A 27,360-nucleotide genomic window follows, 5' to 3' on the forward strand; every position below is an offset into this window, starting at 1 on the left:
TGTTAAAAGATAGACTGTTTTTGAAGCTGCTGTCAATGATCTGGACAAGCTCACAGAGACTGTAACATCTTATATCAGTTTTTGTGAGGATATGTGCTTTCCTACCAGGACTCATTTAACCTACAACAATGACAAACCATGGTTCACTGCAAAACTCAGACAGCTCCATCAGGCCAAAGTAGATGCTTACAGAAAAGGGGATACAGTCTTGTATAAACAGGCCAAATACACACTGGAAAAGGAGATCAGAGTGGCAAAGAGGAATTATTCTGACAAGCTAAGGAACAAATTCTCTTCCAGTGAATCTGCTTCAGAGCGGAAAGGTATGAAAGATATCACCAGTTACAAGACACCATCCCCCAGCACTTTGGAGAATCAACAACTGGCAGACGATCTGAATGAGTTCTACTGCAGGTTTGGAAAATCACCCCACACCCGCCCTGAACACCTCTCCACACAACCATTAACACCTCCAGCAACCCCCCTCACCCCCACACCTACAATTCAGATCAGCGAAGATGACGTGTGCCAGGTCTTCAGAAAGAACAAAAGAAGGAAAGCACTAGGCCCAGACGGTGTGTCACCAGCCTGCCTAAAAACCTGTGCTGATCAGCTGGCCTCATCTTCACACAGATCTTCAACAGATCACTGGAGCTGTGCGAAGTCCCCTCATGCTTCAAATGCTCCACCATCATCCCCGTCCCAAAGAAACCCAAAATTACTGGACTTAATGACTACACACCTGTGGCTCTAACGTCTGTGGCCATGAAATCATTTGAAAGACTGATTTTGACTTATCTGAAGGCCTCCACTAGACCCTTATTGGACCCCCTGCAGTTTGCCTACAGAGCAAACAGGTCTGTGGATGATGCAGTCAACATGGGACTGCACTTCATCCTGCAGCATCTGGACAGACCAGGGACTTATGCAAGGATCCTGTTCGTAGACTTCAGCTCCGCTTTTAACACCATCATACCGGACGCCCTTCAGAATAAACTGACACAGCTCTCCGTCCCCACCTCCATCTGTCAGTGGATCACCAGCTTACTGACAGACAGGCAGCAGCTAGTGAGGCTGGGGAAATTCACATCCAACACCCGCACCATCAGCACTGGAGCTCCTCAGGGCTGTGTTCTCTCCCCACTGCTCTTCTCCCTCTACACGAACGACTGCACATCTAAAGACCCCTCTGTCAAGCTCCTGAAGTTTGCAGATGACACCACACTGATCTGCCTCATTCAGGATGGTGACGAGTCTGCTTACAGACAGGAGGTTAAGGAGCTGGCTGTCTGGTGCAGTCTTAACAACCTGGAGCTTTACACGCTCAAAAGTGTGGAGATGATCTTCTGAGTGGACTTCAGGATAAACCCCCCTGCTCTCCCCCCACTCACCATCATGAACAGCACTGTGACTGCAGTGGAGTCATTCAGATTCCTGGGCACCACAATTTCTCAGGACCTGAAAGTGGGACAATCACATTGAGTCCATTGTGAAAAGGCCCAGCAGAGGTTGTGCTTCCTTCGCCAGCTGAGGAAGTTCAACCTGCCACAGGACTTGCTGAAGCAGTTCTACTCTGCCATCATTGAATCCGTCCTCTCCCTCCAGCCCTCCCCACTCTCCAAGAACTGTACTTATCCAGAGTGAGCAAAAGGGCTGGTAAAATCACTCTGGACCCCTCACATCCAGCACACAACCTCTTTGAACTGTTACTGTCTGGTCGAGCTCTGAGAACCAGAATGGCCAGACACCAAAACAGTTTCTTCCCTCAGGCAATCCATCTCATGAACACTTGACAATAAACTCGGAACACACAACAGCATTATACATTATTTATTCATCATACATACTTATTTTTAATTTCAAATTTGCACATATCAGACCTGTACACACATAATTGTTTATATTATATATTGTGTTTTTTTTCTGTTTTGTACATTGCCTATTTATATATTATTCTTTTATTGTCTGTCCTGTCCTGTTGCTCTCTTTCTGTTGCACTGTGGAGCTTCTGTCACTATAACAAATTCCTCATATGTGTAAACATACCTGGCCAATAAAGTGGCCGGTGAGTGTGTGTGTATGTGTGTGTGTATATATATATATATGTTGTCATATTTAATTAGGTTAGTGACAATATGACTTCCTCTGTTGCTATTAAAAATAACATCTGGCCTGACTGAGACAGATGTTTGGGTGAGGGAGGGTTGTTTGTGGTTCATGCTCTCATTCATTCATTCATTCATTCATTCATGCTCTCTCAGAAAAATGTACTAAGCTGTTACTAGAGCGCAGGGCATTTAAAATACATATTTGAAATGCAAAATGCTATTTTCTATCAAATATAATTTGTATTTAAATACATTTAAGATTAGTATTATTGTATTTTCAAAATGCATAAAATACTTTGTGCCAGTCAACCTCAAACCTAATTCGCTTTGGATAAAATCATCTGCTAAATGATTAAATGTTAATTTAATGCAATTATATTTTGACCACAGATTGTGACAGAGAACAAATCTGCATATCTAACTGGAGATAAACTTCTCAACAGGAAAGTATTTGAATGAATAACTTAGTACTGTAAGATTTGTTCTCCCGCTATACTTACAAATGGCAGAAAATAAATAGTGCAGCCATCTAACTGTCACATGTTGGTTTCAGTTTAGTTCCTGTTTGTCCTTATTTGGTTTCCTGTCATTAATTAATCATCGCTTATTCTATTCACTTGTTTTATATTAATCATCTCGTTTGTTTCTTTGTTCCAGTCCCTTTATAAGTCCTCAGTTCTCCCTTAGTCTTTGTCTTGGTTTAATGTTTATAATGGTCAATGTGTGTTGAAGCCTATTAAATACTCCTTTACATCTACTCCTGTCTCCGTGCGATTCTCCACAACCACGTACCGTTACACTAACAGAGTGACAGCTCCTTTATTTAGATAACACTGTAGGCAAAAAAATCAGGCGGCATATGCACTTAGGAGAAAATGGCATGGTCTCATAAATCACAAGATAACTGTAATCCTAAACAATTAATTAAAAAAACCACAAAAAAAAACCAAATAAACAAACAAAAAACAGCATTGGCACACCCATACAATAGCAGCACATGGGATAGAGACATGACCCATCCACAGGGGTAGTACAAGGGAAAAGATTATTCCCAGCAATCAGTATCGATCCCTGATGAAAGCATAAAGGTCACCTCATGTCCGTGTTGACGCAGGTTGAATAGTGAAATGAGTGGCACTTTCTCCACACAGTGTTGGGCAGTAATAATATTACTTTCTGCAGTAACTATAACTAATTACTAATAAGATTTTAGAAATAATATTACATTAATTCTGTTTTATTTCTGTAATAATAGAGTTATTACAGTTCCATCCATAAAACAGCTTGTTACTTAGTTAGTTTTGATGTCTCAACATCTACTGATTTGAAATCCAACAATCCAATCATTTCTAGATTTATTTTCATAATTTTCATAACTTGCACAGTCACACGAAGTCACCAGTGCAGCAGGCAAGCTTGTAATATGGAACACCTTACATTCAGCTTGGAAATATTGTCATTATATTGATTTTGTCAGGAGAAACGGTGATCTGTCCAGGTGAAAAACAAGGACACTGCCATAATGTACTTAAAGTGCTTAGTACTTAATATACTAAAAATCATCCTTGAGTACTTCTTAACATAAGCTTAAGATCATCTAAGTGTACTCAAATGTGCTATTTTGAGACACCATGAATATGAACTAAAATGTGTTTTTAACATACTATCATTGTATTTAAAAACATGTATTTAGTTATCACTTGTAATACATTTGAACCCATCTTTCATTCACTAGTACACTTAAGTGTACTACAAGTGGTAGCTAAATACACGGCACACGGCTATTCAAATCTGTTTTGTACCTTTAACACTCTGACAACCAGCATAATAATGCAGGTGGTAAAAGAGAAAGCCACATGAAGAATCAAAGCTCATCACAAATAGCTTCACCACAAGCAGAAGTATAATATACAGAAGTGCACAGAGTCATTCACGCAAACACAAAACACCATTATGGTAACACGCATAAGACTTAAATAGTGCAATAAGCATTCAATAAACAACAGAAGATGTAACATAAAAGCCCAAATTTACATAACTGATAACAAAAGCTATTAAAAACATGATGACTTTCAAAAACAAAACAAACTACTTTCAAATGTGGAGTGTCACACAGGGAATTCTGGGAATATCAGTTTACAGTTTTTGACTGTAAATTACACATTGATTTGTTCCTTTTTACTTCTAAAAACTGTACAATTAACAGCATTTTACTGTAAAATTACATGAAATGTCTGGTTAGATCCTTTACAGTTTTCCCCTGTATTTAGTATGGGAACTTACTGTTAACCTATTAACAGTATTTTTTTTTTTTTCTCGTAGCATTTTTACAAAATTTTACAGTGAAAATTATACTTTGGGGTCAGTCGTGGTCTAATGGATAGAGAGTTGGACTTGTAACCTGAAGGTTGCGGGTTCAAGTCTCAGGTCCAGCGGGAATTGTCGGTCGGGGGAGTGAATAACCAGCGTTCTCTCCACACTCGAGTGAGGTGAGACCGAGGTGATACCACTTGCCTCAAGTGCAAGCTTTTACAATTACCGTATTTTCCGCACTATAAGGCGCACCGGATTATAAGGCGCACCTTCAATGAATGGCCTATTTTAGAACTGTTTTCATATATAGGGCGCACCGGATTATAAGGCGCATAGAATAGAAGATACTGCAGTCAAACGTTTGACTGGGTTTGCGTTATGCATCCACTAGATGGAGCTGTGCTAAAGGGAATGTCAACAAAACAGTCAGATAAAGTCAAACTTTATTAAGCGTTCTGACAAGGCCGTTCACTCCCATGGTAACGTTGTTCAAACGTTGATGTGCATATTAACAATATCTGCCAACCTTGCTCACTCTTCTCCCAAACGTAGAGGGGAACTTTTCCCTAATTCAGTAAACACGTAGTAAAAGAAACAGTCTGATACCACTAAATCAAACGTTAGTGCATAACTCAACATTGTTCAGTTACGTATAACACGTAAAGCTCACTTTTTCAGTTCATTCCCCGTCCACGAATTCCTCGAATTCTTCTTCTTCAGTGTCTGAATTGAACAGTTGGGTGTGAGTAAGCACAGTACCGGTGTTTACTGACTACGGTAACATTTTGACAGAGCACCTTGATCTATATATAAGGCGCTCCGGATTATAAGGCGCACTGTCGTTTTTTTGAGAAAATTAAAGGCTTTTAAGTGCGCCTTATAGTGCGGAAAATACGGTACATTTTATAAAGTTCATAATTAGATTACAGTTACTTGCTTATGGATTACATGATTAAATATTCACACTGTGGCAGTCAGTCATTCAGAGTTGATTGGTTCTTTTTTCATTCAATGTTTACAGTTCACAATGTTTACAGTTGTCACTTAATGTGCTATTAATATTATGGATCCTTTCAGAAACACTACACCATGACCAGTGGTGTAACCTAGTATTGATGGGTTCCAGTGCAGTCTATTACAATGGGTCCCCTGGGCTGCACAGTTATAATAGAAAAAATCCCTCATTTTCTGCTTATCTGGTTTCTCCTTTTCATACTTTGGTGGTGCGTCCATCAACATATCGCCTGAAGAAACGGCCCCTGATAGATGGCACTATCAGGTAGAAAAACAAAGCTCTTTGTGAGCTGCAAATTAGCTCAGATTTTCTGTGACTCCTGAATTTCAGTTGATATGAAATGTTTTATTTATTCAAAATCACCAACTGCTGTGTTTTCATGACTTCTGAGAACTTGTGCACATCGATCAGCTCCTCGAGATTCATGATTAAAAGCTGACTTTCATTTAAGCTTTTTCTTGCCTTCATATTGTCACAGCTGCAATCCGAGAAGTGCTAAAAAGAGAAGTGCTCAGTAGATTGAGGAAAAATAACATGCGATTGGATTCCTCTTTTATTTAATTGTCTTGCTTACTCTAACTCTCACTCTCTGGAGCGTTTGAATGGTTCGGAGTGAACGTCACCTCGCCGTACTGAACCTCTTCCTCCTCTTTCTCCTCCCTCTTTGATGCTGGGAGCGATTCTGTGAAGAGAAATGAGAAATGATGACAAGACGAGACATTACTGGATGTCTCTGCACATGCTGAATAGCTGTTAGTTACTGTTAGTCTGCTGCAGAAATAGCAGCTTTACCACAACCTGCTGACTGACAAATGAAGCTTTACTGGAGTGAAACCATTTTACTGATAAAGCAGTAAACAATAATAATGAAAAGATCAAAACCAGTGCAAGTTAAGAGACGAACTTCATGTCTTCATGTACTACTCATATATTTATTTATTTAGTCATTTAGCAGACGCTTTTATCCAAAGCGACTTACAAATGAGGACATAAGAATCAAAAGCAATCAAAAACCAACAAAAGAGCAATATATATTGAATAATATATTGAGGCGGTATGTGTGTAGTATCTGACTCATTCATTCACACAGAGACATGCAGAACATGCAGAATTCCTATTTAAAGGGGACACAACACACACAGTTTCTGCCAGTCTCATGTTAATCTTGAGTACCTATGGAGTAGTGTAGACCAATTTCGGTGTCTGCAAACAGAGAAGATGTTTTCTTGGGGCAGAAAATGACAGTTTTAAAGTACTGGCTATGGCAGCCATGGAATAAAAGAATAAAAAAAGGTAATTTTGAGTTTAGGTTTCAGAATTCTTACTTTTTTCTCACAATTCCAAGATTATATCTCACAGTTCTGATAAGAAAAATCAACTCGTTATTCTCCCTTTTCCCCTCGACTCATGAGTTTATATCCCACATTTCTGGCTTTTTTGTCCTCAGAAATGACAAACTCACAATTATTGAGTTAAATCAAGTTACAAAGTCCGAACTAGGAGATATAAAGTTGCATTTGTGAGAAAAAAAATAGGTGAAAATGTTATAGGTTTAAATAGGGCTAATATAATATGTCCCCGAACTGCATATGCGAACATTATGCAGACTTATTGTTTAAATCATTTATGCTTTAAAAGTAGGGTAATCATAGCAGGTTTCATCCATAGTTTGTCCATTTTAATGTCTGCGTTTAATTTGCATTCCGATTCTGGCATCCATTTTTTTTCTCTCTTATTTCCTGGATTTTACCCATTTCCCTCCACTTATTACCAGTGGTTTTCTGCCACTACAATGCACGTGCTTCTGCAAGTGATTTAACTGTGATGTCTACTATAAAGGCCCTACCTTATGCATGAAGCAGATTTCAAACTTTAAAACTGCATGATTTTAAAAGACAGATACATGTCTTTTCTTTTAGTCTGAAAGGGTTTGAAGGGTCTGAATTTGAAGTGATAAATCAATTAGAAGTCTTTTGTTTGCAATGAGTAATAGTAAACGCATTACATTGTGTTTTAGGCACAGCATCACTAATTTAATGACTGTGAGTAATAAACCACAAGCTAATAGATTCTTGTGTTGTTTTACAGAGTAAAGTAGATCTCTGAGCTTCATTGAGTTTCTTACCTGTTTTCTTCTTTTCACTCTTTTTCTCATGAGAGACATCACTGTATATGAGCTCCGTATCTCCAGCAGCGGCTGATGGGAAAACACTCACATTAGCAACATAACAGCTACAGTCTAATATTTGAGTCATTAAAGTATTGGCTTCAAAACTAGATTTATTGCAGATCATGCCTGTTAAACGTTTTTAACATATCAGACATTGAGAAAAAAGAAAAGAATACAGACAGTGGTCATATATTCACCAATCTTTGATTTATTGGATCTCATTCATGAAACTTTTGAAAATATATGAGTAAATTCAGAGTAATTTGGATAGAGAAAGTAAGTACCCTCCAAAATTAACAAACGCTTCATTAAACCTCAGAATAGTTAAATGTGTATGTTAATGAATTACAGTCATTTGTAAACAAGGCGTGCATGTGTGCACATTTACAATTGGCAATTTATTTCCACATTTAACAAGCTGGTTAAGAGATTAATTTGTAATTCTATATTGTTACGGTAAAACATGATATTGAAATGCAGTGTCAAAAGAACACTAAACATTTAAATGTTTTATGTGTGTTTCAATATGAACACTTTTGTGAATCACAACAACTTTATGAATAATTTGCATAAAAATAATTAAGCTCATGTTTCATGAATAAGGCCAAATGACTTTCTATTCATACTGTGATCATACGTGAGTACTACCAACCAAAAATAAATGCTCAAAATTATTATCAAATCAAATAATCTGATTAAACTAAAGATGTTTCTTTCTATATATGCATGATGCTTGAGGAATAATATTGCTTCAAAGCCTTTCTGCAATTTTGCACAAATTTTAACTTCAGAAAGTTTGTTAAAAACTGGCTCAGATCATCTTCACCACAATGTTTCTACTTTTAGTGTAATTGTCTTTAAAAATGTCTTTAAGGGAATGCAATGACCAAACAAATCTATGCAGAATAGACATCGTATGAGCTACAAATCTTCTCAGGAATTTAAAGTATATTAACCAATGTGTTTGGCTCTGTAATTGCTGCTTGCATAGAATAGTACTAAATTTTAACCTTCATCAGTTACAAACTGACCTGGTGTTGACTTGAGCTGTTTCTTCTTGTAAACGTAACATACAGCGATGACCAGCAGAATCAGGATCAGAGCAACGCAGCCCAAAGCAATCGAATAGACTAAAACTATGGAAGAAAAAGACAAGGTCATTTAAATCAAACTCCAAAAACTGCTTTGAGAAGTTCATTCATACCAACTGAAACAGTAACAAGAATAACAACTTTAGCAACTTCATGCAATTAATAGTACAGTAAATTAGTTAAAATAATATTAGATACAGAACAGTCAGTAGATCCCTCACTGCCATCATAATTATTATGTTTAATTGTAATTGACATTATTTGTTGTAGCTCAGCACTCACACATCATTGAAGAAAATGCTGTAGTGTAGGGGACATTTACACCAGCAGATGAGAAACTCGTACTGTACTCTGATGTCTGTGTCGACGCAGAGGTTAGGGTCACTAACTGTCCCGTATTAGCCGGGACGTCCCGTATATTGGGCCTAACTGATTTGTCCCTGTCCCGTTTATTGACTGCTGTGCTAATCTAACCACCAACTGATACAACAGCAGCAGTGCTGATCACAACACTTCAGAATGATCACCTGTCATCATCCAATCACAGCCCCCCACACATATAAATACATACACATAAATGTGTGTGTGTCCCTTATTTTTCTATGAAAAACAAATGATTTCTTTTGATTTTGGGATGAAATGTTTGTTTGTTGTTTAGAATTTAATGCCATGCCAGCGGCTGCCGAGAAACAAGTGAAAAATAGTAAAAGTGAATAAATAAACTATATACTGTATATAAACAAAAAAAAAAGGTGAGATCATGAACCTAGCCTCAAATTTAATCATTTTTCCTTAGGAATCATCGAAAAGGAGAGTCATAGAGCAGTTAAAACCATCACAATCCTTCAAAATACTCTTCAGAGATACTGTATTCTGACACAAAGGGATTCTGTGGTCAAATATGACTTTGACATATTCTTGACAGGTTTTGTGAGATTCTGCATCTCTCTTGTTGCTGTTGTCTAGCAAATACTTCATTCATGTATTAACATTTCACCAGAAGAGACTGGAAAAGCGTAGCACCAGACAAAAGCCCAACTCCAAAGGAGTACATCAAACTTATGGTGGTGCATAGATCCAAAAGTAGTTCAAACATCAAAAACAAATTAAGATCCGCAAACAACATATAGACCAAACTGCTCACATGAATTTATTGTCCAAGTGTGCAAAACGTTTTCGGACTTATACCTTCATCAGTGCCAAGTTTGAAAACTTTTTGCACACTATTGCACTTTATTTGAGGACAATAAATTCATGTGAGCAGTTTGGCCTAATTTTCGTGTGTGGATCTTAATTTATTTTTGATGTAAAATCTCACCAGCAGGACAGGGTTTGAGTCTAATGGTCTTCTGTGCGTGACTGACGTGGTTCTTCACGCTGCAGCTGATGTTTCCATCAGTTCCCTCATCCAGATCAATGCTGCTGTTTCCATCCATCGGTGGATCTGCATTCAGAGTCCAGCTGTAGAGGAGCTGATCCCCCTCAGAGGAGCAGAACACCCTCATCACCCCACTGGAGGAGCAGATGATTGACACTTCCACTGAGCCAATAGGAGCTGGAGGGAGGGACACATCACAGTCACATGACAAACACAGGAGAATCTTGTTACTATTACTGGAGTATGTAGTGTGTTTACTGTGTGCTACAGGAATAAAAACCTTCACAGAGACTCAACTGATTCATTTGCATGAGAGTGAGATCTTTGGAGAACATGAGATTGTAATGAGTCTGATGAGAGAGTTTCTGTACCTTCAACAATCACTTGAAGATCTCTAGATGTTTCTGTGCCGTCTGAGTGATCGAGTGTTAATCTGTAATTCCCTGAATCTGCTCTGATCACACGGTTTATTATCAGAAGCCCATTAATGACTGTCACTTCAGATCTGTTATTATAAAGATCACATTCATTCATCCTCATCCTGCCATTCTTTACTCTACAAACTGGATCATGTTTTGTGTTGTTTATTCTCTTTATTATCATCAGGTCATATTTACTAGCGTCCAGCACCATCAGCAGATTGAGTTTGTGTCCCAGAGCTGTGTAACAGGGATCAGACTGAACAAAACTGCAGTTTAACTCCAGACCTGAAGAACAAAACACACACACACACACACACATATTGAAATGTACCAAAATGTACAGACATCATGAACAAAAATCAGGCACAACTAGGGTTACCACCTGGTAATTATATGATTGTCATAAAATAGTTTAATACAACCTAGTCTCATGGCATTTACGTACTTTTTAGCGAGGCACAACATGCGTACCAATAACTACATATTACTGCAGTTTCAGTTTCTTAAAGAAACAAATACTAGAGGCAGTAAAGCTCCGACACCTTTTACTCCTTTTCACACAAATTTACAGTTTTGATTAATAAAGCGTATTTTTCGCACAATTACTTTAAGAATATCATGTTACGACTTCAAAACTGGGAGATATGCTGGGAGATTTGAAAACTAATGCTTTTGAATGTTAGCATCGCACATATCCAGCCTCGTATCTACGGCGTTTTCATAAACGGTAGGTTTGTTCGGTAGCTCACGGAGTACGGAGCCGTACTTAGAAGGCAAGGAGCTCCGGTTCGAATCCTGTGTAAATACAGTTCAACAAAACTGCTCAAATCTGCACAAAAGGAAGTTGAAATGGCACGGTTGCATCAACAAATACGTTTTTACACCAGTTTTGCATTTGTTGCCACTATTGGGTAGGTTTAGGGTTGGGTTTGGTGTAGGGCATATTTCCAACATGATAGAGCATTAACTTTTAGGGACAGACCCCGGAAATTTTCATTCTGAACTGCCGCAGTACATACCTGTAGCAACATAATAAAAACATGCCAGCGTTCACGTATTTAACCTGTGTTTCAGTGGACATTTCTCTTTGAAACTGCGGCAAAATGTGCAATTAGGTACGTAAAAGAGTGTCGCACAGAAAGAGCACAGAGGTACGTATTTTTATGAGACCAGGTTGGTTTAATATGACAGAATTTTTATATATGATCACAATTTAATAAAAACACTGTAAGCTACTAATTTACTAATGTTTAACAAAGATTTACTAAATACACAGTTATTCAAACAGTGAATGATACAGAAAGCAAGCACACTCTCTTTCATTCAGGTCAGGACTGAAGTGGGAGATTCACATTGACTCTATTGTGAAAAGCCCAGCAGAAGCTGTATTTCCTTCACCAGCTGAGGAAGATCAACCTGCCACAGTTCTACTCTGCCATCATTGAGTCTGTCCTGTGTTCATCTCTAACTGTTTGGTTCGGCTGAGCTACCAAATCAGACATCAGAAGACTACAACGGACAGTCGGGACCTCTGAGAGGATTATTGTTGCATCTGTAAATAACTATCAAAACTTTAATCTGTTAATAGCACATATGCACATTCACAATTCTGTCTATTGGACGTTTTTATTTTTCTCTATATTTTAATACTATATTGTTACTTATAATTTATTGTCTATTCTCTGTATTATTAGTGTTTTTATTACCTTAAGATATATGTATGTCTGCACTATAGTTGTATATTTTGTACTGGAAGCTGCTGACACCAAGACAAATTCCTTGTGTGTGTAAACACACTTGGCTCTTTCCGATCCTGAATGTGTGTACAACAGTTAACGGAAGCTATATGATTTATAAAGTCATCTATTTGCATCTATTTGCTTCAAAAGGCCTTTATTAAACCCGGAGCTGTGTGGAGTATTTTATGATGGATAGACACAGTTTATTGTACTTCTATTGGACTATTGAATCTCAACACCCATTCACTACCATTATAAGCTTGGCAGAGCAAGGACATTTTTGAATATAAGTCCGATTAAATTCGTCTGAAAGAGGAAAGTCATATACACCAAGGATGGTTTGAGGGTGAGTGAATCATGGGGTAATTCTCATTTTTGGGTGAACTAACCCGTTAAATGCATTTTCTCGGATTCAGTGCATCTTGAACTTGTAAGATCTGGCAGGTTTGATCAGAATGGATGTGTCTAGAAGTAGTTCTGGTTGGAGTAGCTGTATTTGACGACTTTTGATGAGTTCCACACGGATACCTTTGCTCTGTTTACACAGTCGTCATCAGAGGAGAAATATCTGTCTGTGAATGCATTGGCTGCTTTTTTCTCCGTTCTATAGAAGACGACGACTGCACAAATGTATTTTTAATAGTCAGTCACATCATTTTTTATTGTAGTATTTTATTTTCAGGAAGAAATATAATAGATCCCTTGCTGCCATCATTATTATTAGGTTTAATTTACGTTATTTGTTGTAGCTCAGCACTCACACATCCTTGAAGAAAATGCTGTAGGTGACATTCACACCATCTGATGAGAAACTCGTACCGTAATCTGATGTCTGTGTCGATGTAGAGGTCAAACTAGAGGTCACGGCTGAAGTAGTTGTTCCTGTAATAAAACATCTTATTATTAATTATTACTGCAGAGATGATTCATCATTTTGAAGAAGTAAGTGGCCAATTGAGAGAATCAATTTGTCTGAATCTCATGAAACCTGTCAAGGACACGTCCAGGTCATATTTCATTTAAAATCTGTAATTAGTAATTCATATTTAGCATGTTTCATTTAATGTTTTTAGGGGCATTAAATATTTTTGCATTGTGACATTTACACCTCAAATCTAATTTCTCACACAAGGAAAATGCAAAAAAAAAAAGAAAAAAAGAAAAAAAGAAAAGAAAAAAGTTTCTCTACCTTCAACAATCACTTGGAGATCTCTAGATGTTTCTGTGCCGTCTGAGTTCAAGAGGATTAATCTGTAATTTCCTGAATCTGATCTGATCACACGGTTTATTATCACAGTCCCATTAATGACTGTCACTTCAAATCTGTTATTATAAAGATTACATTCACTCATCCTCATCCTGCCATTCTTTACTCTACAAACTGGATCATCTATTATGTTGTTTATTCTCTTATGTATCCTCAGGTCATATTCACTAGCGTCCAGCACCATCAGCAGATTGAGTTTGTGTCCCAGAGCTGTGTAACAGGGATCAGACTGATCAAACCTGCAGAACTGATCCAGACCTGAAGAAAAAAACACACACACACACACACAAATATTTATTTGACTATTTTAAATATCCCAAATACTGAACACAATCCTCACAGAAACCAGTGCAAAACACTACATTTAGAGCATAAACATTTTTCTTAAACATTTATAACGAAACTTAATTTGACTGATTTATAAGCCCGGCTAACCAGTCAGTGTTCAAGAGTTTTTACTAGATTAATATTAGTATAGTCAAACCTGTACACACAAACACACACAGAGAGAGAGAGAGAGCAAATACCAACACCAACAGACAGTCAAAGTAATACTGCAATCTTTCATCATTAATTAAAATCAGACACAAATTGCATTATATTAATAATTATCCAAATCAAAGTAATTAATTTAAACATGTTGACCATTCATGTCTTGATTTTTAACACTTGAAGTTGGACATTAGACATAGAGAAAGGGAGAGAGTTGTGAGAAGAGGAGTAACAGAATAATGTGATGCAGTGAAAACAGGAACAGAACCACCATTTTCAGCATCAAATGTTAGCTTAGATTTCAAGATCTTTAAAGGGGTCATGACATGAGAAATCAAACGTGCTTTGATCTTTTGGCATATATAAGAGGTCTTTGTGCCATTAAAACATCCTGAAAGTTTCATACTGTAGCTTAAAACGTCCTCCTCATTAGAAGCAAAGTATTTATTTAATCAAGCTCCAAAAATAGCTTGTTTGGATCTGAGGTGGCATGTGACATCACAAGGGCATACACATTTGCATAAACACTGCCTCCCAGAGCCGACTCAAGCCTTTATGGGGCCCTAAGCAGGATTTTATTTGGGGGCCCTTCAGTGCCGCCAATACAATATACTACTGATTATTTTCAATGCTTGATTATTTGCACACTATAAATCTAACAGACCCATTATCAGTTTTATTTGTTGTAGCTGTGTTGCTTACATCGTACCAATGTTTTTTTACCCTTCTACGATTTTTAATCGTAACAGTAGCAAACCCACAAGAGTGGTCTGGTGTTAATTTGCACATTAAAATTCAAAGTTTTACAGTACGGCATGCTTAATAGTGTCTGAAAATTAGCTAAATAAATCAACCGACAATGCATTTACAGAAAATAATGTTATTTTAACAACATAAAAACTCTTAAACTATAACTTGCTAATTGAGGCATAATGATATTGGAATATATTAGGTAGGCTAAGGTAAATAATGTTAAGCTGTTATCAGTACCAAGTTTATGTAACAATTGTTTTATTACAAAAATATATATCCAGAAAAGTTATTTTTACACAGAAGACAAAAACTTTACTCTAAAACTAGCCACGTAAAATGTTATAATATATCAGGGTTGACAACATTGGTTGCCTGGCTGGAGTGAGATACATGAATATATAACACAAACAAACAAAAAATTACACAGTGCCCTTTACCCACTGTTCGTCTATAGTGTACATTTTTTTAAACACTAAAAATATTGTAAAGCCTATATTATTTTTTTAACTCTATAGTTGTGCAGTAAAATTTAAAGATTCACCTTTCATTCATGAAGATGAAAAAATTGCCCAAAATTGGTCTCCAATTGAAAAAAAAAAAAAAAAAAACTTGTGAAGGATGAAAATGACATGAAATTGCGATTATAACCAGTAGATGGCAGCAAAGCATCACTCATTATCTCAGTTGCCATTTCCACTTTGTCACATCTTGCTTTTGCATGTATTATAAAATGACTATTATAACTATTTTTTGTACTTTTACTGTACTGAAGTATGAATAAATATGTTAATAATAGTATAATAATTAAATAATAATGCATGAAGTATTTAATTTTTAACTAGAAGCTGCTAAATATATTCAGCCAACAGAGACTTGTCGCTGCTGTAGGTTTATTACTCGGAATAATAAACATTGCATCACTTAATGCACAGGTCTATTTTGATATCAACTTGTCAGATAGTTCATTCCGTCCATTGCTACAATATTTATCACTGTCAATCATGACAATGACTGCTGTCTTGTCTACACTAGATACAGTATACAGAAGTGCGTTCACTTTCTGACAATCTCTTGACAATAGGACAAACAGAAGAATGAAAGACCATTTGCTTTGATACGTTTGGTTTAAACAGCTCATTTGTGACTTTGAATAGACATCAGAAGGATCCCAGTGTTACAAACAAGCGAATGTTTGTTCGGAGCATTTTGTTTTGTAAAGGAGGCACAATGTAATGAAGAGTTCACAAAGAAACATTTGTTGAAAGACAAAGTGGTACTGAATCTGACTGCAGGTGCATCAGAAACCACAAGTAAATGATTTAATTATTCTTAGTCTGTGAATGATGGTTTTATATAGATCATGTTGTCAAAACCCTTACTCACAGTGTGAATAGTGAGGGGGCATCGATACGGTTTCATATGCAATGATGTTAGCCAATCATAACAGTGGCCGATTACTGACAAGCCTTACAGGGGCCGCCTCTTAAAAACAGGTCATGTAGACAGAGGGTCAGAATGAGGGTTGAAAATAATAATTTTTTTCACATACAGTATATATTTGTTTTTTTGTGCAAAAACTTTATTAGCATTATAAGTGAACCTCAAGGAACATATAAAAAATCCATGTCATGACCCCTTTAAAAGGTAATGCATTTTTATCAGTCACTTAATGTTATTTGTATAGAGGTACAAAAATCAGCTGTTGAAATTTTTCTTAGAAGACTATTGTCACTGTGTACACAGCAGGGAGGAACGAGGAACACGCAGACACGGATGTAAACTCAAATAAACATACTTTACTGAAAGACATCAAGGTCAGGTCAGGGCAGGACAAGGCAGACACAGACATCAAACACCGGGAAGTAAGCAAGGGGTGGTGATGGCGCAGTGGATAAGACACATGCCTTTGGTGTGAGAGACCCGGGTTCGAATCCACTGTGAGACACCAATGTGTCCCTGAGCAAGACACTTAACCCCTAGTTGCTCCAGAGGCGTGCGACCTCTGACATATATAGCAATTGTAAGTCGCTTTGGATAAAAGCGTCAGCTAAATGAATAAATGTAAATGTAAGTAACGAGTAGACCAGACAAAATGGCACTACACAGACAGGACTATAAATACACAGGTAAATTAACGAACACGGCTGGACCAGAATAAACTACTAATGACATGACAAGGACAGGAAACAAACCAAATATGGGCACAAGAGGCAGGAACACATGACACACACACAACAGTTCCCTTACAACTATATAGAGACTATAATTATAAAAGCTATTCATTTGATTTTATGGGTCTTTTAAACAGACACTGTTTTACTTTAACTAGGCAATTCCATCTGGCATAATAGTCTACTAATACACACTGCTAAGACCAGAAAACGTATTAGATCACCGACAACATCTCTTAAATAATATTATAGTGTTTTTATTTGAGAGATTGATCATCAGCAAGAGTTTGATGAGAAAGTGACTCACATGCAGCAGTTTGCAGCAGCAGCATCAGTCCAAAGATGAGCATCATTTCTCTAAAGTCCAGTTTCCAGAAGAGCTCAATCCCAGCAGAAGAGAGTGATGCTTCAGTCACACAATCACTTCTCACTCTGACACTCAGCTGTGCTCACAATACAGTTATTAAACTACAGCACAGTTTCTGAGTGAGAGAAGGAAGTTGAGATCATTCACACTTCAGGGATTGAAACACGAACACAAAAATAATTCAAACCTATGCTTTACCATCAGGGTGGGGACTTTCCATTGACTAATGCTTTTGCAGTTTAATATAAACACATTATTTAATATATAAATAAGCCGTTTTTGTCACCTTTTGCTTGTTTTTATAACCACATTGCTCATAACGAACAGCAAGGAAAATTTGCCCATAAAAACCGTTGTTGACTAACAAACATTTGTCATGATTTGCACGTCTTCTGTCAACTTTTACCCAAGTCTGAATTTTTCCTCCATGTGGAGACACATATAAGGAATATTCTTCACATTAAACCACTCAAACAAAAATATGACTGTCAAAATGACCTGTGCTGTGAGTCAAATATACAGGAAAAACAGCTAAATAAAACAGTTGTCAAGATATTTATAATGTCAGTTTTAAAGCCTGCATGTGTGGTTTGAAAGTGTATTAACAATCTCTCACTGATTGCTGCAGTTTGTAAAACATTTTTTCCTGATAAGGAAGCTCAGTTTGTACTGAAATGATGAGACTGAGATCTCTGTGATTACTCATGTTCATCACACGAAGTCTCCATCAACACAGAGCTGTCAGTCTGCTGCTGTTTCAGCCTCTGCTTCATGTCTGACCTCAATCTACTGCAGTTCAAGAGAAATTTGACTGGACTTCAGCTGTCAGATTTGATTAAATATAGAAAATTGTTTGTTCAAAAGGGAAAATGGATTCTGAATTGGATTTGATCATGATCATTTTGTGTTGGTTCTGATCTGGATCAAACCTTCAGTGTTGTTCAAAGCAATTTAGTAGGACTGGGATACACTTGATCCAAAAATATCAGGATTTAGGGTTCCTTTCAGGTACAAAATATTTTAATTAATGCATCTAGTGTGAAATGGGCCTCACATTAATAAACAGGAAAACAACAGGTATTATTTCCACGGGTCTGTGATCTCGAGGGAGCAGGGCTCAGATCTCGGGGCCGGTCAGGTTCTGGTGGGGTCAGAGCAGATGTCCAAACGTGTGACCCAATGCATGAAACATTTTTGAATTAATTCAGTACTGAATTAGAAAGCCCTGATCAGTGGCGCATTAACGCACGGCCTATGTTACACTTTCAAGAAGGATGTGACGTCCGTTCTTATGGCAACACATTTATTTTCTGTTAAAACAATATGAAAAACACAGGTTAAATGGGGAACGCTTTCCGTTGCGTGTACACAGACCCTAATCACGTACTGAATGCTATTTCTGTTCTCACAGTCAGCTATCTTAACAGAGTATCATAAACAATAACATGTCTTATAGTGCATATGTATATGCAGATACATGGCACTGGACACAATACTCTTTAAACCACACTCAATTCTCAAGAAATATCTGCTGTAAACTCATAAACTTCATTATCTACTAGATCTGAATGTGTTCTGTGCCCACTCGCACACAGCGTAAAGAAAAAGTATGACAAATAACATTTAAACATCACAAACCCACTTTAACATGAATACAAGCGAGTAATGCAAAACCTATAAACAAACTATGAGGATGACTAATTATTTTATACCCATATTACTCCAGCATCGATAACTGTATGAAGCTGTATTCATACTCTTTTTAATAATTTTGAATCCTCTATGAAATATGCTAATGAACTGACTTTATCTCATGAACTAGATCTTAACCGAACACCAGTTACTATGTTTTCCATAACATTATGACAACATGATTAATAAAAGCATTTTACCACTGAATCTGACTGGAATTCTTATTAACTGTATTTCACGAATGTTCTTTCAAATGTAATGGCTGACAGAATGACGTCAAATGAAGTTTTATCGTGTTAAAGTATTCTCATAGACACGTGTTTTCTCTTAACTCAGCTGTATGTCACTACACATGACTAATCAATGTTCGTACACATCTATTTAATTCAACATTTTGCATTCTTATCTCCACTATGTGTATTTTTATACATTTACTTCTCACTTTGCTCGTGCTGAAAGTTACTAGTCTTTCTTGGAGTTGTGTCATTAGCAGCAAAGACTGTCAGTGTCTCATCCTCCAACAACTCTGAGATGGGTCTGCCGATGGTGTGGGGGAGGTGGTTCAGTCGCCAGGGGTCATTCACTATGCTGGACTGTGCTCCCGTGTCCCACAGGGCTCTAACTGGGTAATTGTCCATTACACAGTCCACTATACACCTGCTTCCTACAAGGCTTACCAACTGTGACTGGTGTCGAGGGGGTATATAGTTAACTACACTTACAGCTGATGAGGTGCCCGCTGCTCTTTCTTCAAGAGCTGTTGTTGGTTGCATGACCGGGCTGGGTGGTGACTGCTCATTTCGGGGCGCTTGGCCTTGGACTACTGCTGGCCCCACCTCAGTAGTCCCTGCCCGTTTCCCGGCGTGGTTCTACATCCACGGGAGAAGTGGCCCTCCTGCCCACATTTAAAACAGTGTGAACATTTCTCACCTGCTCCCTCATCCCTGCATTTCTTGCAGCCTTTCACTCTCTGCTTTTGTTCAGGGGAACGGGGGTTTGCTTCCATTACAGCCAGAAACATTTGCTTCATTTCTTTGCGAAGCTCTTCCAACATCTGCTGTGCATTCATGCTGTCAGGCTTAATCTCATTCCCCTTTACTGTTTTGATTGCCACTGTTGAGTTGGACTCCTTGGGTCTAGAGGGGCTCTGGGCATGTGTGGATTTTAACTGAGAGTCTGATTGGAGCTCCTGTACTTTGGGAGTTTTACCAGCAGTGGACCTTTTCCGTTTCTCCTGTCTCTCACTTTCAACTTTGGCCGCTTCGTCCACTTTCTGTATAAGTTCTTCATCTGTTACGCTCACATCATTGAGGTAGGGTAGGATTTGGAACTTCACAGAGTCACTCAACAGTCCAGTTTCTATTGAGCGGAGGAACTTGCGCTGAATGACAGCTCTGCTGTACTGTTCGTCAGTATCCTCATTTGCTGCTTTCCATAACAGCTTCTCCTTAAGCTCAATTGCACGGAATACAAAGTTCAGGGCAGTCTCTTTGGGCTCTTGCGAGATGTTAAGAAGCCGGTGGTAAAGGTCGGTGGAGCTATCTACCTGATAGTGGCCTTTAAGGATGGTCAGGAGTGCATTAAGGGTCAGCCCACGTTTGATCTCTAACATGTCTCTCAATGGCAGCCCCGGACTGACAGCCCTGATTACAGCTTCGACTACTTCAGTCTGTGTGTGCCCCTTTTCTATTCCCAGCTCAATCTGGCAGACTAAACTGAGATATGACACTTTATCCCTCTGACCACTCTCCCCAATTTGCCCACAAATTTTAAACTCCCTTCGCAATGTTACCTCAGGCAATGGGTGAGTTGGCTCTAGCCGACTTTTGGATGGGGAATCTGTAGTCTTTAGAAGTGACGTATGTGGTAAGAAGCATTTTTCCAGTTCCTCCGTTGGAGCTGGCTCTTCTGATGGGTATTTTTCGTCTTGCCTACTACACCTTTTACTTTGTCTTTCAATGAATGTTAATAGATCAGCACAGTACTGTTTAACTTCATCACTCTCTTGTTTCTCCTCAAGTTCATCTAATACGCCCTCGGCCATCTTGATGAGTGCCCTCCGTGTCCTGCTGCGGGACTCTCCACTGTCCAGGCCATCACATTTCAAGTACCTGCAGACATCTACGAGAGACTCTTCCCCAAGCTGCCACAGAGCTGCACTCACTTGATCACGCAGGATCTGACTGGCGTCCATCTTGCTGAAGGCTCGTCTCATTGGGAAGGAGGGAGGTTAATGGTGCTGGTCACTCTATCGCCTCCTCCTGGCTGGCTCGCCAAAATATGTTACACTTTCAAGAAGGATGTGACGTCCGTTCTTATGGCAACACATTTATTTTCTGTTAAAACAATATGAAAAACACAGGTTAAATGGGGAACGCTTTCCGTTGCGTGTACACAGACACTAATCACGTACTGAATGCTATTTCTGTTCTCTCAGTCAGCTATCTTAACAGAGTATCATAAACAATAACATGTCTTATAGTGCATATGTTTATGCAGATACATGGCACTGGGCACATTACTCTTTAAACCACACTCAATTCTCAAGAAATATCTGCTGTAAACTCATAAACTTCATTATCTACTAGATCTGAATGTGTTCTGTGCCCACTCGCACACAGCGTAAAGAAAAAGTATGACAAATAACATTTAAACATCACAAACCCACTTTAACATGAATACAAGCGAGTAATGCAAACCCTATAAACAAACTATGAGGATGACTACTTATTTTATATCCATATTACTCCAGCATCGATAACTGTATGAAGCTGTATTCATACTCTTTTTAATAATTTTGAATCCTCTATGAAATATGCTAATCTCACAAATTAAAAATCTACAAACTTTACGCTGTTAACCCTCTAAGCGCCAAAGTCGCAAAATTACGACAAGACATCATACTTAATAAATTAGACTGTGGTGAATGTGGTCGTAGTATCCATAGGAGAGCTGTTGGTAGAGGTATATTACTGATGAACTGATCAAAAAGTAGGCTACTGTTCACATGTGTTTTACTACCATATAGTATAGTAATATAGTAATCATTTAGTACTTTCTCCTGTTGTATTGTTGGTTTCCTCTTTTCTGATAATTTGGAATGAGGATAAAAAGACAAAAAAAAAAAAAAGACAAAAAACATGCAAATAGGTTCAAACATAAATTCAATAACTACTATTTCCTGAATATTATGAAATTAAAGATGGCCGCCCCTGGTGACGTCATAATATGCAAATTAGATTAGTATATTTACACCCCACATAAACTTTTGGTCATGCCCAACATTTCTCTAATTTACAGTAGATCTCTATCTTTAAGCCCTTTCAAGCCACAAGCTTTTGAAATCTTGATGTCAAAATCCAGCATTTTTCCAAAAAAACCTGGCACCTAAAGAGTTAAGAAAACACTATTAACCCCTAAACAAAACATTTAAACACTCAAAACAGAAACCTAAATCAATAAATTGCTGAAAACTATTTTGTAATGTAACGTTGCAGTGTTTTTATGTGAGAGATCGATCAGCATGATAAGAGGAGTTTGATGGGAAAGTGACTCACATGCAGCAGTTTGCAGCAGCAGCATCAGTACAAAGATGAGCATCATTTCTCTAAAGTCCAGTTTCCAGAAGAACTCAATCCCAGCAGAAGAGTGTGATGCTGCTTCAGTCACACAATCACTTCTCACTCTGACACTCAGCTGTGCTCACAATATAGTTATTAAACTACTGCACAGTTTCTGAGTGAGGAAAGGAAGTTGAGATCATTATTGAAGCAGTTTGGGGTTGAAGGTCTTGTATAAGAACACAAAAATAACTGACACATGCATGTGCTTTTCTGTCTTTGTGCGACTACAATTAAAGAATAAAAACCACTGCTGACTAACAAAATGACCTGTGCTGTGAGTGAAATATGTAGGAAAAAACATCTAAATAAAGCAGTTGTCATAAGGATATTTATAAGTTCGTTTCAAAGCCTGCATGTGTGGTTTGAAAGTGTACTAAACTCTCACTGATTACTACAGTTTGTGAAAACATTTTCTCCTGATATAGAAGCTCAGTTTGTACTGAAATGATGAGACAGAGATCTCTCTGTCATTACTCATGTTCATCACACTAGGTCTCCATCAGCACAGAGCTGTGAATCTGCCTGTTTCAGTCTCTGCTTCTGTCTGACCTCAATCTCCGTAGTTCAAGATATTTAACTGGTTTTCAGCTATTGATTAAATACTGAAAATGGTTTGTTCAAAAGGGGAATACAAAAGATTCTAAAATTGGATTAGATCATGCAATCCAGAATAAAATGTAACACAACTTTAAAATTGATCAAATATTACAATGTTTGTATCATTGTAACACGTCTCTGGCAGATCAAACTCATGGAGAGCATGCAGGGAAACAGAAAAGTCTTCAATATAAATCCACTGGGAAAGGCAGGATAACTCTGGAATCATGCAAGCAAACATGTAACATAGACAATAGGTGCGTTCGACTTGAAGCGGCACTGTGCAGAATGATCAGTGTATGACATCAAAGTACTGCAAGAGCGATTCGAAAGAATAAGGATCCATCTGCTCTATTATCCTCTCGCGGTACTTTGATGTCATACACTGATCATTCTGCACAATGCCACTTCAAGTTGAAAACACCTATTAACTGGCAAATGAACTGGGGAGAATACAGGGACTAATGGGATAATTAATGACACAACAGGTGGGAACAATGAACTGATCAAGACACAGGCATAACTAGGTCACAACAGAAACTTAAAACACACAGACATGTAACAATCATGTGGTTTATAAATATTTAAATTTTAATCCTATTAATCCTTTTGTAACGGAGTGACAGAAGTGTGAGGCGTGCGGATCATCTGCAGAGCTTTATTGAAAAGCGTGGTCATGAAACAAGCATTGGTCGATACACAGCAAACAAGTGTGGGTCTTCGATCATCGAACAGTATCCTACAGGGCAAGGCAAAGAGACATAATACAGGTACGCGAGCAATAATCCAGGCAGGGGCAAACACAATCCGCAACCCCCCCCCAAAAGAGGTATATCTTGTCATTTAGCTGTTATACATAAATAGTCAAAATAACAACTATGGAGAATGCATCAGAAGTTTTACTATGTTTAATATTTAGCAGATCATAAAACAAGACAAAAGAGCAACAATTAAGCTCAACTATGTCAAACTACTCCATACGTGACATGCAATTCTGTCATTTAGTTTGTATTATTATTATTTTTAGTAAAAGTAAATAAATGTTTTTTTTTTTCCAATGGGTTGTTTTTTTGGAATGTATATAGAAAGGGGTTGCAAAAAAAAAAAAAGAGTATGTCATATTTAATTAGGTTAGTGTCATTGCCATGGCAATATTGTTTGACTTCCTCTGTTGCTATTAAAAATAACATCTGGCCTGACTGACACAGATTTTTGGATGGGGGACGGTTGTTTGTGGTTCATGCTCTCTCAGAAAAATGTAAAGCTGTTACTAGAGCGCAGGGATAGGCAGAATTTCAGAAACATATTTAAAATACATATTTGAATTACAAAATACTATTTTGTATTCCAAAGCCTTTTGAAAAAAGAAAATCTAAAGTAATTTGTATTTAAATACAGTGGGGAAAAAATTGTTTTGATCCCCTGCTGATTTTGTATGTTTGCCCACTGACAAAGAAATAATCAGTCTATGATTTTAATGGTAGGTTTATTTGAACAGTGAGAGACAGAATAACCAAAAAATCCAGAAAAACGCATTTAAAAAAAAATCTAAATTGATTAGCATTTTAATGAGTCAAATAAGTATTTGACCCCTTCGCAAAACATGACTTCTCCTCTGAATCATTGGCAAACTTCAGACGGGCTGTACATGTGCTTTCTTGAGCAGGAGGAGCTTGCGGGTGCTGCAGGATTTCAGTCCTTCACGGTGTGGTGTGTTATTAATTGTTTTCTTGGTGACTATGGTCCCAGCTGCCTTGAGATCATTGACGAGATGACATCATTGACATTCCTCCCGTGTAGTTCTGGGCTGATTCCTCACCGTTCTCATGATCATTGAAACTCCACGAGGTGAGATCTTGCATGGAGCCCCAGTCCGAGGGATACTGACAGTTATTTTGTGTTTCTTCCATTTGCGAATAATCGCAGATCCTGTTGTCACAGCAACTTGATGATGGAAATAAATAGTGCAACCATCTAGGTAACAGAATGACAAAACATCCGGCTGCACATGCACTTATGAAAAAATGACACAGTCTCATAAAAGACAAGAGAACTGTAATTCTAATCAATGAATTCACAAAAAAGCACAGCACTGGCACAACTATACAATAGCAGCACATGGGATAGAGACAAGACCCTACAAGATCTACAGGGGGTCGAATGAGAGATTATTCCCAGCAATCAGCGTCGATCACTGATGAAAATATGAAAGTCACCTCATGTCTGTGTTGTCAGTGTCTAATATCGGCGCAGGTCACCAACTGCTGTGTTTTCATGACTTCTGAGCACTTGTGCACATCAATCAGCTCCTCAAGATTCATGATTAAAAGACTTTCATTCAAGCTTTTTCTTGCCTTCATATTGTCACACCTGTTAAAAGTGCTAAAAAGAGAAGTGCTCAGTGGATTGAGGAAAAATAACATGCGATTGGATTCCTCTTTTTTTCATTGTCTTGCTTACTCTAACTCTCACTCTCTGGAGCGTTTGAGTGGTTCGGAGTGAATGTCACATCGCCGTACTGAACCTCTTCCTCCACCTCCCTCTTCTTCTTCTTTGTCTGTGGTTGGACCGTGGCGTATTCCACATCAGCAGCCGGGAGCGGAGTTTCTGTGGAGAAACAATGAAAGACGAGACTGGACATCTCCACATAAACTGAGTAGCTTTTACTGTTAGTTTACTGCAGAAATAGCAGCTTTACCACAACCTGCTGACTGACAAATGAAGCTTTTCTGGAGTGAAACTATTTTACTGCGAAAGTAGCAAACAATAATGATGAAAAGATTCAATGCAGTGCAAGTTAAGAGACTCTCAGAGCAGCTGGAGATGAATTTCATGTGTTCATGTCATGCTCATATATTGAGGCAGCAGAGGCTGAAAATATTGTGAGTGTCACATTGCTTCAAAACTAGCCTCAATACAGAGCATGCCTGTTAAACGTTTTTTCACAGATGAGTGTTTGCATGTAAGGAAAGGAAAGAATACAGACAGTAATATTTACAAATCTTTGATTTGTTGGATCTCATTCATGAAACGTTTGGAAATATATAAGTCAATTCTGAGTAATTTGCATATAGAAAGGTAAGTACCCTCCAAAAATTAACAAACACGTGAAGTGAACAGCCATATGAATATGAATCAATAAACTGTCCCTGTTTCCAGCAGATGGTTTGCATCTCATTTACATCACTGTCTTCTGACTGGACGGCAGAAAGAAATATTAATGTCAGTCACACACACACAACACACACACAACACACGTGACACACTCATAAGCGCTAGCCTTTTGATTCTCTCTGCTTATGACACTAAACATTTAAATGTTTTATGTGTGTTGTGTTGGAAGCTGGTGTACATGTTTTCAAACCAACAATGTGAAAATATGAACACTTTTGTGAATCAGCCAGAACAGTTTTATGAATAATTTACATAATTAATTAAGCTCATGTTTCATGAATAAGGGCAAATGACTTTAACCTTCCTATTCATACCATTATTATACATAAGTACTACCAGCCAAAAATAAATGCTCAAAATCATTATCAAATCAAATAATCTGGTTAAAACTAAAGATGTTTCTTTTTATATATTCATGAGGCTTGAGGAACACTGTAATATTGTTTCAAAGCCATATTACAGCAATTTAACTCTAGAAATCTCCACCAAAGCTGGCTCAGATCATCTTCATAACATCTATAATGTTTCTACTTTTAGTGTAATTGTCTTTCAAACTGTCTGTAAGGTGAATGCAATTACCAGCACATATAACATATTTACAAATCTTCTCAGCATTTAAAGGAGTATTAACCCATGTGTTTAGCTCTGTGTTTGACACTTCCATCAAATATTACTACATTTTAACCTTCATCAGTTATTATAAGAACTACAGATTTAAAACAAACTGACCTGGTGTTGACTTGAGCTGTTTCTTCTTGTAAACGTAACATACAGTGACAAACAGCAGAATCAGGATCAGAGCAACACAGCCCAAAGCAATCGGATAGACTAAAACTATGGAAGAAAAAGACAAGGTCATTTAAATCAAACTCCAAAAGAAGAAGCAGCTTCGAGAAGTTAATTCATACCAACCGCAACAGTAACAAGAATAGAATAGCTACATGCAATTAACAGTATAGAAAATCTGTTTAAAATCATATTGGCTACA

General features: G+C 37.8%; 1 protein-coding gene across 2 annotated transcripts in view; it reads right to left on the minus strand.

The window, feature by feature from the left end:
• Nucleotides 1–27,360, minus strand: part of LOC306853068 (uncharacterized protein) — a 47,623-nt gene that overhangs the window by 12,381 nt on the left and 7,882 nt on the right. Inside the window, exons 1-2 of one of the 2 annotated variants that reach the window (XR_013782700.1) lie at nucleotides 10,447–10,564; nucleotides 10,149–10,252 (exon numbers count right to left, since the gene is read on the minus strand). Coding sequence is in view for 1 of the 2 variants with exons in the window: in XM_079390242.1 (XP_079246368.1) it covers nucleotides 10,447–10,782 (336 nt within the window). In the remaining variant the exon portion in view is untranslated. Of the gene's footprint in view, nucleotides 1–10,148; nucleotides 10,253–10,446; nucleotides 10,783–27,360 lie in introns of those variants that run through there. The other variant, XM_079390242.1, reaches the window with a different exon arrangement.

Source organism: Barbus barbus, assembly GCF_936440315.1.
Source record: "Barbus barbus genome assembly, chromosome: 33".
Classification (NCBI taxonomy): Eukaryota; Metazoa; Chordata; class Actinopteri; order Cypriniformes; family Cyprinidae; genus Barbus; species Barbus barbus.